This window comes from Caretta caretta, chromosome 25 (assembly GCF_965140235.1).
Source record: "Caretta caretta isolate rCarCar2 chromosome 25, rCarCar1.hap1, whole genome shotgun sequence".
In the NCBI taxonomy this organism is placed as follows: Eukaryota; Metazoa; Chordata; order Testudines; family Cheloniidae; genus Caretta; species Caretta caretta.
In genome coordinates, this window is record NC_134230.1 from 13,637,555 (window position 1) to 13,654,743 (window position 17,189).

Here is a 17,189-nt window from a genome sequence, read left to right on the forward strand (position 1 = left end):
ACCCAGGAAGACACAGCATGGGCTGAGAGCATGGTGAGGATCATTACTTGAGTCACCTGTTATTTCAACGTTGGTCGGAGCACACTACAGATTGCCCTCTCCGCATGCTTAACAGGAAACCTCCATTTACTATTCCGCTAGCTCCCAGCACAGACACATGCTGCAGGTCTGAACGTTTTCCTTTCAGCCCTGGCTGCCCCTCGCCACATGAATCTCCTATCTCCTGGGTTGGCAGGTGTGAGAACCTCGCATAGTAACTGGGGAGTTTGCAGCTTATATATTATCAAATGGAGCCAGGCAGTACTACCATACTTAACCTGACCAGAGTCCATGGGCCATCTCTCAATGATGTTTAGTAACAGAGCAGCAATCAGGACAGCCTCCATAAAGGCACTTTGACTTCAGAAGCCAACATCATCCTTAAAAATTGGAGTAAAAATGAAAAGCAACACCCTGCACACACATCATCCACTTCTCTTCAGTCCTTTGTTGCATAGGCCACCAGAGATCTGCCATCACAAGCCTTGCCACTAATCCAAGCAGTGGTATCCATAGGAAGACTGTACCTAGTGTCTTTTGGGGTCACTCTGCCCAAAGATGGAAATATTTACAATCATCCCTGACCGCAGAGTAAGACAGGAATGAGAATAGTGCAGGTAAATAATAAAATGTAGCAGCTGTCAATTAGTGCCCTGAAACAGTTCACGGAATAAGGTACAGAATTATATACCAAAGCAACAGGATTAAAGAAGAAATAATAAAAGATAACAGTTGTGAAGTTTCTTGGAGTATTAGAGGGAGACAGGAAATTAGTAGGCATCTACAAAAAGAGACAAGGTATGGTTGGTTTTCAAATGAATTTGGAAAATCAACAAGACAAGGAGATTCAGAAGACTCATATAGGTGCCAGGAGTTACAGAGGGCAAGTCTCTCATACCAGACAGCGGCAAGGTTGCAGAGAGACACAGAAAAGGAGGCTAACAAATACATGTGGATGATTGTGCGCTGAGGAGGACAAAGCAGATCCCAAAAGGAAAGGCAGCCCTTTAAAAAGTTGTTAAAGGAAAGGAAACCCCGCACAGTGCAGGTGAAAAGTTTCACAGCTAATAGAGGGACATGTGCAGATGATCGAAACCCAGATTTGATCCCAAGTTCTTTTCAGCATGTGCCAGCAATGTGAGGGTAAGAAAGCATCCAGTTACTTTGATTTACAGGTGAGCTTAAGCCAATAGATCTAGAGGCCCTACCCTGTGCCATTAGTCATTGAGACTTTGGAGATCAGGTTCTAGATTTGTAAGATGCACTTTACATTAGAAAATCCTACAAACATCCCCCATATCTTTCAAGACAGACAAACAGGCCATCTTCCCTCATCCACCAGTTCCGAATGAAAGAGGAGGTAGGAAGAAAGTATGTACTCCTGGCAGAAGACATCCAAGCAGGGTTGTTGTATCTCAGTAAAATACCAGCTCATTCACACAAAACACTGTATCTATTCCAGAGCAAAGGTACTGCAGGGAAATTGATCAAGAACCGCCAAGATGATAGCTTAGAAAACATCTTTGTGGAGGAGAGAATAGGAAATACAAATATGCTTATATCTTGGCTTATTTACCGAAGGTCTACTGGTTTCAGAGTGGTAGCATGTTAGTCTGTATCAGCAAAAAGAACGAGTCCTTGTGGCACCTTAGAGACTAACAAATTTATCTGGCATAAGCTTTCGTGGCCCATGAAAGCTTATGCCCAAATAAATTTGTTAGTCTCTAAAGTGCCAGAAGTACTCCTCGTTCTTTTTTCAAAGGTCTACTGTTTATTTATTTCTGGTCTCTATTATTTATTCTGACCAATTTTAAATGGGCTTTTAAATATTTTTATCTATGCCACAAACCAAAAACAAGCCAGTTTTAAATCCTATGAGGTTATAAGCATAAATTGTATTTTTACAGTGGGTGGATTGGAAACAAACATCCGTCAATAACTCTTGGGCATCTTTCTGACCAGAAGCAGCTGTTCCTTGAGGATTTTTAAAAAATCCAAACGTTGTTACATTATAAACTAAAAGTACTGGGCTGTTCATGGACTTCAGTAATTCACTACTTTTTTAGCGCTCCTTTCAGTTTTGGATTGAGGAAAAAGCCAGCCAACAAAAACCAAAACAATCTCAAATCCATCAAACACCCCTCCAAAAAAAGATAAACCTTCCATGCTTTCAGAACTGTGAATTTTAGTGCTCTTCAGCATTTCTTTTGCTAACAAAGTTTAGTTTGGGGCCATTTTACTGAGTTAAATTTTAAACCATACTTATCTGGTTTTGCTTATTTCCTCTCTCTGACTACAATAAAATTCCTACAGGAAGTACAGGGAGGAAGGATGGTCTCTTGGTCAAGACACATTTTGAAGCAGCAAGAGAGCTGGGTTCTGTTCCTAACTGCTACTACTTTGCTGTATGACACTTGTGCCTTGGCCCTGCTGCTCTAACCTATAGACAACGCTGATGCCTGTATTCATATACACAAAGCGTCTCCCAAATTCTTGCCTCCCACAGGTCCTTGTTTGGAAGGCAGTCAACCAACACCTCCAATTAGTGTCTTTCTGCACTGCCCCAAATACAGGATCACTCTGGGGCAGGATGCCCCAGGGCCACTAACTTTTGCTGAGAGCTACATCAGCCATCTGAGCAGGCCAGTGTTAGGGAGGTAGAAAAATGGATTAAAGTCACCTTGACCCTACCCCAACCTGGACTCTGACTTTTGTGCAGCACCTTCTAAGGGACACAGCAAAGCATCAGCATACTGCCCATTTAGACGGTAAGATCCTTGAGGTGAAGAGCACACCATTTTGTCGAGTACCTAGCACACGGTGGGTGCCATATAATGAAACTTCTGCAAGTGCTGCACCCACCCGCCTCCACCCGCACTTTCCTATTCATCTCCCTATCCAATTCAACTGCCATGACTACTCTCAAAATCACCCAGACTCACTCCAGCTGCTAGTCATTTTTTTCTTTTAGACACTCACTTCCCTGCTCTACTCTGAGCATTCTCGGTTCCCTTCCCATCATTCTCTCGGCAATTTTCTTTTCCCGCTCCTCCTCCATCTTTTCTTTTACCTTTGGCTGCTGACTGAAGAGTGGTTTATGACATCATGTACAGTATTAGCAACGGCTGCAGAAGTCAGATTGCAGCATAAGACATGGTGGCTGTTGAATATGCTGTAAATTGAGTCTGGTACCAAGGTGCATTCTCTTGATTGCTAGAACACAAAAGTGTTGAGCGGGGCTAATATCTGGCCGGAGGAAAGATGGTCCAGTAGGTAGGAGGCTAGTTTAGGCTTTGAGAGAGCCAGGTTCAATTCCCTGCTCTACCAAAGCCTTCCTGTGTGGCCTGGGGCAGTCACTTAGACCCAGGTCAGTGTCTAGAACCATGTCTCCCATTGAACTCATGGAAGTTAGCAGCTTCAGTACATTTGACCCTTGTTCCCCATCTGTAAAATACAGATAGTATTTCACAGGGGGGTTGTGAGGATAAATATATTCAAGAGTGGGAGGTGCTCAGATACTATGGCAACCAGGGCTAGATAAGTACCTGAAATAGAATGTGAGCACTAGATGCTGAGAGGCTTTGCTTGTCCCCCTGTTGATTAACAGTATTCAAGTTTGTTTAGCCTTAAATAATGGAAATACTCAGGATATCCGTTCAGTGTTGGGCCCAGGTAGTTTTACTGTGATTTTCCTCCACAAGAGGAAGGAAGGTTCTCCCTTCTTAGGCTTTTAATTTCCCTCTTTAGTAATCTGTACGCTTATTAAGTAATTACTGCCCCTCTGACAGAATATATGATCTAGTTGAGGGCCTCCTGTGGCCTGCACGATTTATTATATTCTGCCAAGACAGGTATCTCATCAATTCTACAGAGCAAAAAAGTTGTTGGTTTTTTTGCGTTTAAAAGAAAGAGAGGTTACACTTTAAGGCAGGGCCACTGCTCAACCACTTATTTTCCCTGTAGAAGGAAATCTGATACCAGTACACAAAACAGGGAGGACAAAACAGGGAGTTAAGTTACCACCAACAGGGAAGACTACACTTTTTTTTTTTTGTTGTAATGCAAACAAATTTATTGGGCATATTCATCCTCTACATGCTATTTTCCCTGCTGAAGTGCTGCAATCCCCTTCTTCAAGGGGGGGGGGGGGCGGGGAGGAGCTCCAAACACAAAAGCTACTTGAAATAGCCAGAATGCTGTATGCAGAGTTTCCAGAGCCTAGATGAGGTGGAAGCGTGGCAAGCAGGTAGCTGGACTAAACTCCTTACTAAATATTCAGCCAAGTGGAAGATCGCAACAGATGTGGAGCGGCTAGACAGCTCTGCATGATAGTCAATAGCCATTTAGCTCAGGAAATGCCAGTTAGAAGTCAGACTCTTACATGCAGCAGATCACTGATGGGATCACTCGCTATACAAAGATTTAGGGACAGGCAGGGGCTGAAGATGCTAAAGGTTCTTTTAGCAAAACTGAATCTAGGTTCATGAATTTGTTCCACATTATATTTTAAAACCTTAAAGCAATCTCTAGCCCCTTGAGCATTATCACAATCTAAAAACAAATGAACCTTTCCCTTGGATGGGATCCAATGCAGAATAGCAATTAAGAAAAGAAAAAAAAAAGGAAAAATACAGGATTTTAAATAAACAACATCTTAGAATTTCTTGACTGCAGCATCAATGTCTGGAATGATCTCCTTCAAGTGGTTCCACTGTTCGGCAGATAGGGCAATCCCTGGAAACAGCAAAGGAGAAGGATTACAGAGACATGCCTGCAGAGCCAGGCATAGCATAATCAGCAAGTTCCACAGCCAAGGTGGCTCCATAAGGGCAGTTATAGAAGGGAAATTTATGATCTGAATCAGATCCCAGAACAGAAACTGAGGCAGCCTTTTAAGCAAAGCGTCTCCATGTTAACACTCTAGCAAATATGAAATGTGTGCTTCTGTGGTCCTCCTCTAGTACTATAGAAATATGGAAAGCTTTAATGCTCCTGTGAGACGGTATCCCACATTTTACAGATGGGGAAAAGGAAGTAAAGAGGAGGAAACTGCTAAATGGTCCAAGGTCATAGCAAAGCTGTAAATAAACCCTAGGAGCCCTCACTCCCAGTCCAGCAATTAGAGTACCGTCCTTTGTGCTGGCCAAATGGGTAATGCAAACTCCCATCCCAGCAACCGTAATTTCAATTACAAAATCTACCGCTAACATTCACTATGATGGCTTAAACTTGGAGGAATTGGCTTCTTTTTAGCTCCTTAGGCAGGAGCTAAGCCACCCGCAGAGAAAAAGCCAACTTGATGTAACTGGCCTTTTCCATGGAAAAGAAACATGGTAATGGGCATGCCAACTTGGTTCCACCCAGATGCTGTCCACTTGTTTCCTGAGCAAAACCAAAAGTAACATGTCCTGACACTTAGTCACAAATTTTATTAAGTTTTAGACAAACATCAGTGGCTAGAGACAGTACATCGAAAAAGAAGAGACCGCATTCATATGAACATTCCTCTACAGACCCAAGTTCTAAGTAGCAGATGAACAGATCTTCTGTCTTAGAATCATAGAATAACAGAGTTGGAAGGCACCTCTGGAGGCCATCTAGTCCAACCCACTGCCCAGAGCAGGACCAATCCCAACTAAATCATCCCAGCCAGGGCTTTGTCAAGCCTGACCTTAAAAACTTCTAAGGAAGGGGATTCCACCACCTCCCTAGGTAACGCATTCCAGTGTTTCACCACCCTCCTAGTAAAAAAGTTTTTCCTAATATCCAACCTAAACCTCCCCCACTGCAACTTGAGACCATTACTCCTTGTCCTGTCATCTGCTATCACTGAGAATAGTCTAGATCCATCCTCTTTGGATCCACCTTTCAGGTAGTTAAAAGCAGCTATCAAATCCTCCCTCATTCTTCTCTTCTGTAGACTAAACAATCCCAGTTCCCTCAGCCTCTCCTCATAACTCATGTGTTCCAGTCCCCTAATCATTTTTGTTGCCCTTCGCTGGACTCTCTCCAATTTCTCCACATCCTTCTTGTAGTGTGGGGCCCAAAACTGGACACAGTACTCCAGATGAGGCCTCACCAATGTCGAATAGAGGGGAACGATCACGTCCCTCGATCTGCTGGCAATGCCCCTACTTATACACCCCAAAATGCCATTGGCCTTCTTGGCAACAAGGGCACACTGTTGACTCATATCCAGCTTCTCGTCCACTGTCACCCCTAGGTCCTTCTCTGCAGAACTGCTGCCTAGCCATTCGGTCCCTAGTCTGTAGCGGTGCATTGGATTCTTCCGTCCTAAGTGCAGGACTCTGCACTTGTCCTTGTTGAACCTCATCAGATATTGTATTCTGGGCAAGTTTCCCACATGTGCCAAAAGAGTTTAATCCCCCTTCTGTCTCCCACTCCCCCTAGACTGGCACAGAAAGGTTTCAGGGATCTGTTGCCTTTCATTATAGGATAAGCTGTTTGCTTTAAGTGACTTATGTACAGTGGTAACTTCTTTGAAGGAAATTAATTTCTGGAGGGTAAACCATGCTTAGTGTTCGAGGGGCAAATCAAGCTGAAAGAAATTCATCTGCACAGACACAAAATCAATAATGAGAACTGAACGGTTCCTGGGAAATTTCATGTAACTGAATCTCTGCTGAATACCCCAACACATAGGGCAGAAGAGGGGAATAACTTACAGACGTGGCCTGGGAACTTAGAGTCAAGTGAGTCAACTAAGCAAATCACTGTCAGCCGGAAAGTTGCAACGTAAAGGGCTATGAACGAACATTAACTCAGTAGTGGGAGAGAAGTTCTGGAGTGAATGATGCCCCTGTTCCACAGCAGCCTTTAAATTACTTGCTGTGCTGTTTTCCTCTTTCCTTTGTGTCATATAAAAATTACGTCAGATCATGTTATTCCAAGGACTGCATGGCTCTTTAATAAAGGGCCACCCGAACTCTGTTCCACTGAGGGTCACACTGGGCAACTTGCCAGGAGCCTCAGATATGCACCTTATGTGGCACATTGCAGTCATCCTGGCTTTAATATGGAGGTATAGCCTGGAGGGATTATAGAATTCCAGTTTCCGTTCAGATTGAGATGGAATATCATATTCTGGGATCCTGCAGTCCCTGCTGACTGCACTTCCACTGTTAAAAGATTAGGGTGAATGCACATTACACTTTACAACCCCAGAGTTCTAACAGGCCCATGTGCCAATGTATGTTGCTTCAATATATATTTAGTTTTGTCTGTCAATAGCCAGACGCTGGATAGCAATGTGAGAGTTACAATTTTCTACTTTCCTTTGGCCTGTCTTATTTTACACCCACAGAGGTGCTGTTTATAAGAGAAATAGTTGGATGGGAGAAAAAGGGAGCAGGAAGGGTGAAGTAAGGTCAAATTAAGGTACTACATCCCTGCATAGTGGAGCCTTATGCTGGCTATCAGAATAACCCCATCTTCGATCATGTTCCATCTCCTGTCTTTTATCTGATATTCAGTTTACCTACTCTTCATGTCCTTCCTCAGTTGAAGTCCCCCTTCAGAAATGGGCAGGGAGCCAAGCTTCATAGACTAAGGTCACTGTGCTGGTTGCTCTTTCATTAATAGCCCATCATGGGGCCGCGCAGCTCACTTTCCAGCATCAAATGGCAGTGGGAATATTGGAGACTTTCAGAAGTTGCTGAAGTCAGTTATTTAAAAAGAATAATGTAAAGTTTCCAACTCCTGGATACAAGACTGCCCTAGACTCATTCATTATTTTAATTGTATTGGAAAGGAGATGGATATGATGCATTACTGCCACCTAGTGGAGATGTCTGGTTACCTTTTCTCCCAGGTTTAGTGTCCCCCTCCTTATCTATGTAGAATTCTCGGATATCCACAAGGACTTTCCCCTTAAAGCAGGACACTCGGACATAGCGCATCTTCCCAATCTGCAAAGATATTAAACCACAGTTAAAGAAAGGTCTGGATTTGAGTTGAGGAACGCTGCAACCAGCTTCATATACATGAATATCATCCATATTACTTCATCTCATTACTTAAAACTCCATTGGGTCGACACAAATTGTATTTAACTGGAGAGAGAAAGGACAAACCTATGCAAGAAACCAGGAAAGAATTCCGATTTGGCTAGAAAATTAACAAATAGAAATTTGTGTGTGCATGTGGCGGGGGGATTTGAAGGAAGTGACAGAGGTAGATTTGTTTGTAATACCAGATCCTCTCCCCTCCCACCAATACCTGGAACATGCCCTCCTCTTCACTGTCTTGCCCTTGACTTTTGGTTGCCACCTTTGAAGTTTTGGCCTCAGTTTTTGGCCTTTTCTCCGGCTTGGACGGCATCTCCTTTTTTCTTTTCTGTAAAGAAGAGGTCACAATTGGACAGTTCCCCCTTCCCCTTGTGATTAATCTAGTTCTCAAGTCTATGGGGCTTCTAGATAGTTCAAATGATGGGACTTACATACATTTCATCAGATGGGATCTGATAAGTCACTCACAGCCTCTTCAGCAAGACATACAAACTGCAATAATACTAACATGGCACTCTACTGTTAACTACACTAGCAACCAGCAGTGCTTGGGCTAAACGTGTCTGCAACCTCTTAAAACTAGACTGCAGCCAGTAGAGTGGGACAAAACTATGAATAATTACATTAAAAACTACACTAAAGGAACATTCAGGCTGTAAAGTCAAGCCCTCAAAATTTAGGAAGTGCTAGAATTAAAGTTGTTTGTGCAACCGTCACTCACTGCATTATGATATAGCCTTTACATGGCTCTACAAGGCTGAACGCCATCCAGATCCGGAAAGCAAGGACGGAAACTGCTCTCCCTTCACCTGCTGTGACTTTTCAAGTAACATTAGAAAACCCCCAAAGCCTCTTCTGCTTGGCATGGATGCAAAAAAATGATCCACTTGTTGTAAGCATAGGGTTTGCCTCAGTGCCAACGAGCACCCTAACTTGCACAGTGGTATGACATGGGAAGGACACTTAGTTGCTGACTTTCACCCCAGAGTTCACTCATGACAATGATGCCCACTAAGTGAGTACCCTGAAATTCAGGTTATTATTTGCGTGCCCTTAGAGGATTAACTAAAGCACCTAGAACATTGCTCCTTTTTTTCCACTGGAGGGGTGTATGTATAGGAGGGGAATACCCGATATGTGGAAGCAAAGTCAGACTCATTCCCCAACTACTGTATACCGATACCTTTTCATTCTCAGCATCAGATCCACTGTCTGAAGTGGTTGTTTCCACAAGCTCCTTGGACTTGGGCATTCTGGAAGACAAACACCAAAGAAGAAACACTGAACCCTTCACTTGCAACCCCACACAACATTTATAGCAAAATAACCCCCTCCTCACACTACAGATCTTTAGCTGCTAGCACAGATAGCTCGCTCCTCCCTCTAATGGCAGAGTCACTAGGCTTCACTTCATGTGGAGTAAATGACACAGAGTCATAACAATGCTCCAGTTCCAGTAATCTAAATGGGCAATTCAGTCTTCAGCAGTTGTCTCGGAACGATGATTAAATCAGATGTCGTGTTGTAAAGCCACATAACATGGAAGATGGGCAAGAAAAAGAGGGATAAGAAAATACAACACTCCTTTGATCTCCCCAACATTTCAGCATCTCTCAAATATTTCTAAAAAAACCACAAGGAGTCCTTGTGGCACCTTAGAGACTAACAAATTTATTTGGGCATAAGCTTTCATGGGCTAGAACCCACTTCATCAGATGCATGGAGTGAAAATACAGGAGCAGGTATAAATACATGAAAGGATGGGCGGTTGCTTTACCAAGTGTGAGGTCAGTCTAACGAGTTAAATCAATTAACAGCAGGATACCAAGGGAGGAAAAATAACTTTTGAAGGAAGGTGCCCAGCAGTGCACCAGTCACCTACTCTGAGACGCAGAGTAAGAACTCTGCAGTCATCACAGAGTGCAAGGAATAATTCCAGGGATTTTTGCCCAGGCTCCTTACCACAAGGACGACTGAACTGAGGCTAGCTGGGGTGAAAGAAACTTTGGTGCCCTGTGCTAATGGACACCCATTACAGAACTAGACAGAAGGAAATGGAGAGAGGAGAGAAAATGAGGGAGAAGGGTTGGAAAACTCCAGGTGCTGTGTACAAGCCCAGGGGAACTGGCAGTCTGAAATCCCCATGCCCAAATCAGATCCAGTAAGTAAGAGGATGAGCAGCGTGGTTTCATTGGGAGGGGGATATTAAAGCAGGTCCCCAAAGTTGCTCTTTGAGGGGGTGAACACTGTCTCCGAAGCTGTGAGCAGCAGCGACCAAATGGTCGCTTCAGGGTACAAGGTGGATGGGACAACCATGGGAGCACCCCCAGAAAGGAGAGAGGCAACAGGAGGAGAAGGTGGGGACTGAAAACTCTGCTGCCCTTCAGCAAGCCTTGCCCATCCTCCCAAAGGGAGCGAGCAGCAGAGAAGGACAGAGGCTGGGATCCCAAAAGGCCAGGGGTCCCCAGAAGGGACCATGTTAGCATTGGGAGGAGGTCCCTGTATGAGGGGTAGGGCACACAGCCCCTTCCTACACAACGCCTAGCGATCCCCAGGAGCCTGGGGCATGACAGGCAGCATCTCAGCCTCGAGGGATTGTGGGCCAGGGGAGGAATATTGGGGGGTCTGAGGCAGAAGAGACAGGGGACACAGTGGGAGCACTGAGGGAGGTGGGCAGACATGGAGGGATCCAGGGCAGGGGAGTTGGGGTGCTGTTGAGGGGGGTCAGAGGCAGGAGGGTTGGGGGCTGGGGAGATGGGGGCTGGGGCTGTTGGGGGGGGTCAGAGGCAGGAGATCCAAGGGGAGGGGGCTGTTGGGGAGGGTCAGAGGCAGGAGGGCTGAGGCCATGGTGGGGGGTCAGATGCACGAGGGGCTGTTGGGGGGAGGGGGGTTCAGAGGCAGGAGGGCCCCGGCATCTGGGGGAGATAGGGCTGTGTGTGGGGGGGTCAGAGGCAAGAGGGCCAAGGCTGCGGAGGAGGGTCAGAGGCACGAGGGGCTGTTGGGAGGGGGTCAGAAGCACGAGGGGCTGTTGGGAGGGGGTCAGAAGCACGAGGGCCGGGAGGTTGTTGGGGTGGATCTGGGGGAGATATGGAGACGGGGGCTGTTGAGGGGAGTCAGAAGCACGAGGGGTTGTTGGGGAGGGGTCTGGGGGAGATAGGGGCTGTTAAGGGGGGTCAGAGGCACAAGGGACTGTTGGGGGTGGTCAGAGGCACAAGGGCCAAGGCCATGGGGGGGGGGTCAGAGGCACAAGGGCCAAGGCCATGGGGGGGGGTGTCTGGGGGAGATAGGGACTGTTGGGGGGTCAGAGGCACGAGGGGCTGTTGGGGGGGGGGGCTCAGAGGCATAAGGGCCAAGGCCGTGGGGGAGGGTCAGAGGCACGAGGGGCTGTTGGGAGGGGGGTCAGAGGCACGAGGGCCAAGGCTGTGGGAGAGGGTCAGAGGCAGGAGGGGCTGTTGGGGGGGCATGTCTGGGGGAGATAGGGACTGTTGGGGAGGGTCAGAGGCAGGAGGGCCAAGGCTGTGGGGGAGGGTCAGAGGCACGAGGGGCTGGGGGGGGTGTCTGGGGGAGATAGGGCTGTTGGGGGGGTCAGAGGCACGAGGGGCCGTTGGGGGGGTCTGGGGGAGATGGGGCTGTGGGGGGGTCAGAGGCACGCGGGGCTGTTGGGGGGGTCTGGGGGAGATGGGGATGTGGGGGGGGTCAGAGGCACGAGGGGCTGGGGGGGGGGTTGAGGGAGATAGTGGCTGTTGGGGGGGTCAGAGGCACGAGAGCCAAGGCCGGGGGGGGGGTCCAGAGGCACGAGGGGCTGTTGGGGGGCGTCTGGGGGAGATAGGGGCTGTGGGGGGGGTCCAGAGGCACGAGGGGCTGTTGGTGGGGGTCTGGGGGAGATGGGGACGTGGGGGGGGTCAGAGGCACGAGGGGCTGGGGGGGTTGAGGGAGATAGGGGCTGGGGGGGGGGTCCAGAGGCACGAGGAGCTGTGGGGGGGGGTCTGGGGGAGATGGGGATGTGGGGGGGGGTCAGAGGCACGAGGGGCTGGGGGGGGGGTTGAGGGAGATAGTGGCTGTTGGGGGGGTCAGAGGCACGAGAGCCAAGGCCGGGGGGGGGTCCAGAGGCACGAGGGGCTGTTGGGGGGCGTCTGGGGGAGATAGGGGCTGTGGGGGGGGTCCAGAGGCACGAGGGGCTGTTGGTGGGGGTCTGGGGGAGATGGGGACGTAGGGGGGGTCAGAGGCACGAGGGGCTGGGGGGGGTTGAGGGAGATAGGGGCTGTGGGGGGGTCAGAGGCACGCGGGGCTGTTGGGGGGGTCTGGGGGAGATGGGGGGGTCAGAGGCACGAGGGGCTGGGGGGGTTGAGGGAGATGGGGCTGTGGGGGGGTCCAGAGGCACGAGGAGCTGTGGGGGGGATCTGGGGGAGATGGGGATGTGGGGGGGTCAGAGGCACGAGGGGCTGGGGGGGTTGAGGGAGATGGGGCTGTGGGGGGGTCCAGAGGCACGAGGAGCTGTGGGGGGGGTCTGGGGGAGATGGGGATGTGGGGGGGGTCAGAGGCACGAGGGGCTGGGGGGGGGGGTTGAGGGAGATAGTGGCTGTTGGGGGGGTCAGAGGCACGAGAGCCGAGGCCGGGGGGGGGGTCCAGAGGCACGAGGGGCTGTTGGGGGGCATCTGGGGGAGATAGGGGCTGTGGGGGGGGGTCCAGAGGCACGCGGGGCTGTTGGGGGGGTCTGGGGGAGATGGGGATGGGGGGGTCAGAGGCACGAGGGGCTGGGGGGGTTGAGGGAGATAGGGGCTGTTGGGGGGGGTCAGAGGCACGAGAGCCGAGGCCGGGGGGGTCCAGAGGCACGAGGGGCTGTTGGGGGGCGTCTGGGGGAGATAGGGGCTGTGGGGGGGGGTCCAGAGGCACGAGGGGCTGTTGGGGGGCTCTGGGGGAGATGGGGATGTGGGGGGGTCAGAGGCACGAGGGGCTGTTGGGGGGGGTCTGGGGGAGATGGGGATGGGGGGGGTCAGAGGCACGAGGGGCTGGGGGGGTCTGGGGGAGATGGGGCTGTGGGGGGGTTAGAGGCACGAGGGGCTGGGGGGGGTTGAGGGAGATAGGGGCTGTGGGGGGGTCAGAGGCACGCGGGGCTGTTGGGGGGGTCTGGGGGAGATGGGGATGTGGGGGGGTCAGAGGCACGAGGGGCTGGGGGGGTTGAGGGAGATGGGGCTGTGGGGGGGTCCAGAGGCACGAGGGGCTGTTGGGGGGGGTCTGGGGGAGATGGGGATGGGGGGGTCAGAGGCACGAGGGGCTGGGGGGGTTGAGGGAGATGGGGCTGTGGGGGGTTAGAGGCACGAGGGGCTGGGGGGGGTTGAGGGAGATGGGGCTGTAGGGGGTTAGAGGCACGAGGGGCTGGGGGGGGTTGAGGGAGATAGGGGCTGTGGGGGGGTCAGAGGCACGCGGGGCTGTTGGGGGAGTCTGGGGGAGATGGGGATGTGGGGGGGGTCAGAGGCACGAGGGGCTGGGGGGGTTGAGGGAGATAGGGGCTGTGGGGGGGTCAGAGGCACGCGGGGCTGTTGGGGGGTTGAGGGAGATGGGGCTGTGGGGGGGTCCAGAGGCACGAGGGGCTGTTGGGGGGGGTCTGGGGGAGATGGGGATGGGGGGGTCAGAGGCACGAGGGGCTGGGGGGGGTTGAGGGAGATAGGGGCTGTGGGGGGGTCAGAGGCACGCGGGGCTGTTGGGGGGGTCTGGGGGAGATGGGGATGGGGGGGTCAGAGGCACGAGGGGCTGGGGGGGGTTGAGGGAGATGGGGCTGTGGGGGGTCAGAGGCACGAGGGGCTGGGGGGGTTGAGGGAGATAGGGGCTGTGGGGGGGGTCCAGAGGCACGCGGGGCTGTTGGGGGGGTCTGGGGGAGATGGGGATGGGGGGGGTCAGAGGCACGAGGGGCTGGGGGGGTTGAGGGAGATGGGGCTGTGGGGGGGTCAGAGGCACGCGGGGCTGTTGGGGGGGTCTGGGGGAGATGGGTATGGGGGGGGGTCAGAGGCACGAGGGGCTGGGGGGGTTGAGGGAGATGGGGCTGTGGGGGGGTCAGAGGCACGCGGGGCTGTTGGGGGGGTCTGGGGGAGATGGGGACGTGGGGGGGGTCAGAGGCACGCGGGGCTGTTGGGGGGGTCTGGGGGAGATGGGGACGTGGGGGGGTCAGAGGCACGAGGGGATGGGGGGGTCTGGGGGAGATAGGGGCTGTGGGGGGGTCAGAGGCACGCGGGGCTGTTGGGGGGGTCTGGGGGAGATGGGGATGGGGGGGGTCAGAGGCACGAGGGGATGGGGGGGGGTTGAGGGAGATAGGGGCTGTGGGGGGGTCAGAGGCACGCGGGGCTGTTGGGGGGGTCTGGGGGAGATGGGGGGGTCAGAGGCACGAGGGCCTGGGGGGGGTTGAGGGAGATAGTGGCTGTTGGGAGGGGGGTCAGAGGCACGAGAGCCGAGGCCGGGAGGGGGGGGTCAGAGGCACGAGCCCCCCCCGTACCTGGCGGGGAACGGCGCGAGCGAGACTCTCCGACTCCGAGCGCTGGGCCCCGCCCACGGCGCCCGCGACTCCCTCCTAGCGCCGGCTCCTGCCAATCACCGCGCCCCGCGAGCCAATCGCTGGGCCCGATTCCACCAAACCAGTCCCGCCCACAACCGAGCCAATCGCTGGGACGTCGGTCAGGTCACACACCCCCCCCCCCCCCCAGCTGGGCAAGGGGCGGGCATGAGCTGGTAGAAGCAGGAAAAGCTCCGACTCCTGGGTTCCTCCCCTTCCCTGGGAGGGGCACCTGCCCAGAGGATCAGAGCAGCAGACCCAGGACTCCTGGGTTCCATTTCCAGCAAGGGGGGAGCCCCCGGGTGGGCTACAGCATCCCTGGGACCCATTTCTCCTTCCAGTCGAGGGGCAGAGTCCGGGGATTAGAGACCAGGGCTCCTGGCCAGCCTGACTGGAGGGGACGGCTGACTCGGGGGTGAAACTCCTGGGTGGCCTGCAGGCCCTGGGTCAGCACCGCCCTGCAGCCATGCTAGGTAGGGCCCTACCAAATTCAGGGTCCATTCTGGTCAATTCCACGATTGTAGGGTTTAAAGAATGGTAAATTTCATGATTTCGGCTATTTAAATCTGAAATTTCATGGTGGTGTAATTGCAGGGGTCCTGACCCAAAAAGGAGTTGTGGGGGGGGGGGGGGGGGAGGTTGCGGCATTCAGAGCTGGGCAGCCGGAGAGCGGCGGCTGCTGGCCAGGAGCCCAGCTCTGAAGGCAGAGCTGCTGCCAGCAGCAGCACAGAAGTCAGGGTGGCCTGATGGGGTTTTGCCACCCTGACTTCTGCACTGCTGCTGGCAGGGCGCTGCCTTCAGAGCTGGGCGCCCCGCTCACATCCACTGCTCTACAGCCAGCCAGATCTGAAGGCAGCGCAGAGGCAAGGGTGGCAGTACTGCAACCCCCCTAAAATAACTTTGTGACTCTCCTGCAACTCCCTTTTGGGTCAGGACCCCCAGTTAGAGAAATGCTGGTGTCCGCTGTGAAATCTGTATAGTACAGGGTAAAAGCACACAAAAGACCAGATTTCACATGGGGACACCAGATTTCACGATCTGTGACGCGTTTTTCATGGCCTTGAATTTGGTAGGGCCCTGATGATAGATAAATCCGGTAGGGTAAAGCTGTAGGGTGAGGCCTTCAAAACCAAGGACCTCCACTCCACATGGACATCAAAGCTCCCATGGTATTTTTCATGAGGAAGAGCTTGTCTACACGGAGAGTTATTCCAGAATAGCTGTTCCTGATTAACTCCCTGTGTGGATGCTTTTATTCTGGAATAAGAATATTTTATGACAAATTAGCTTTGTGGATTTGGAATAAGGTGCTCCTTTTCACACCCTATTTTAACCCAAATTAATTTCCTTGTATAGACAAGCATCTGTAATCCCCACTCTGATTTGTGCAGTGTTTGTCCATGTGACAGCTGGCTGTCACCCCAGAAGGGGTTGCATTTCAGGAACGCTGTATGTAAACAACATACAGCTATTTGGTATTGCAGGGTTGCTGTGGTGGTCCCAGGATATTAGAGAGACAAGGTGGGTGAGGTAGTATCTTTTATTGGACCAACCTCTGTTGGTGAAAGAGATGAGCTTTCAAGTTTGTAAACTCAAAAGCTTGTGTCTTTCACCAACAGAAGTTGGTCCAATAAAATATTACTTCACCCACCTTCTCTCTCAAATATTTGGTGTGTAAGACACTATAGCAATGGAAGATGTTACAACACCCCAGGTGACCAAAGTCTATAACCACCAGGGAGATTATATGTTTAAGATTTATAAAAAATATTTAGCTTGACAAAGATTGCTCTGAAAGTTCCACACTGAAGATTTTTGGCTCATGTAGCTGCAGTGTTCAGTGCCAATGTTAAAATCAGGTAGGTAGAAATCTGCAAATATCCACTGGCACCAGTGGTAAAAGTTTGTGGGTTGAAAAATTGTCTCAAACACAGGTGATAAGCATTCCTGTTTGTGGCACATTCTCTACAGCTGGAAGTGTAGATTGTGGCCCCAATCCAAAAGAAACTAAGATTGGCAGACTATACAGACACCCTTTGGGTCCCACCATTGTAATATCTGCTAGTTATATAGCAGTTTGGAGACATCCAATTATAAGCTTCTCAGGGCAAGGACAGTCTGATTCTCTCTGGACTGTGCCTGTGACATTAGGGGTGCTAGGGGAATATAAATAATAATCTCATGTAGAGAATCTCCCAAGGTTTTAACATCCCTGTTTTACAAAGGGGGAAACGGAGGCATTCACACACTTACATGACTTGCCCAAAACTAGAGAATAAGAAAGTGGCAGAACTGGAAACACAACTCAGGGAGTTCCTAACCTAACAGACCAGGCATCATCAGGACAATTAAGACACTTTTGCTCAGTCTTTCTATGCAAAACCAGTACCCACTAACCCCCAGTTTATACTGGGCCCAGTAAACCAGTTTATACTGATCTTCAGCACATGGTGCACAGCCCATCTTACTAGAGCAGCATATTGCTGGCAGCGGGTGTTTATGTGTGTGTCTCCTTACAGTGGAAGCCCAGGGAGGGCCATGCTGTAAAATATTTTTTGTACTGGGTACCCAGATGCATG

General features: G+C 51.2%; 1 protein-coding gene across 1 annotated transcript; it reads right to left on the reverse strand.

Annotated features, from left to right (window-relative positions):
- Positions 1-4,080: 4,080 nt before the first annotated feature.
- LOC125627001 (activated RNA polymerase II transcriptional coactivator p15) lies at positions 4,081-14,652 on the reverse strand. The gene is made up of 5 exons (XM_048830654.2): positions 14,554-14,652; positions 9,250-9,319; positions 8,278-8,394; positions 7,859-7,967; positions 4,081-4,773 (listed from the first exon to the last, which is right to left on the reverse strand). Exons 2-5 carry the CDS (start codon positions 9,316-9,318, stop codon positions 4,694-4,696), a joined length of 375 nt encoding a protein of 124 aa, XP_048686611.1. The 5' UTR covers position 9,319; positions 14,554-14,652; the 3' UTR covers positions 4,081-4,693.
- Positions 14,653-17,189: the final 2,537 nt, after the last annotated feature.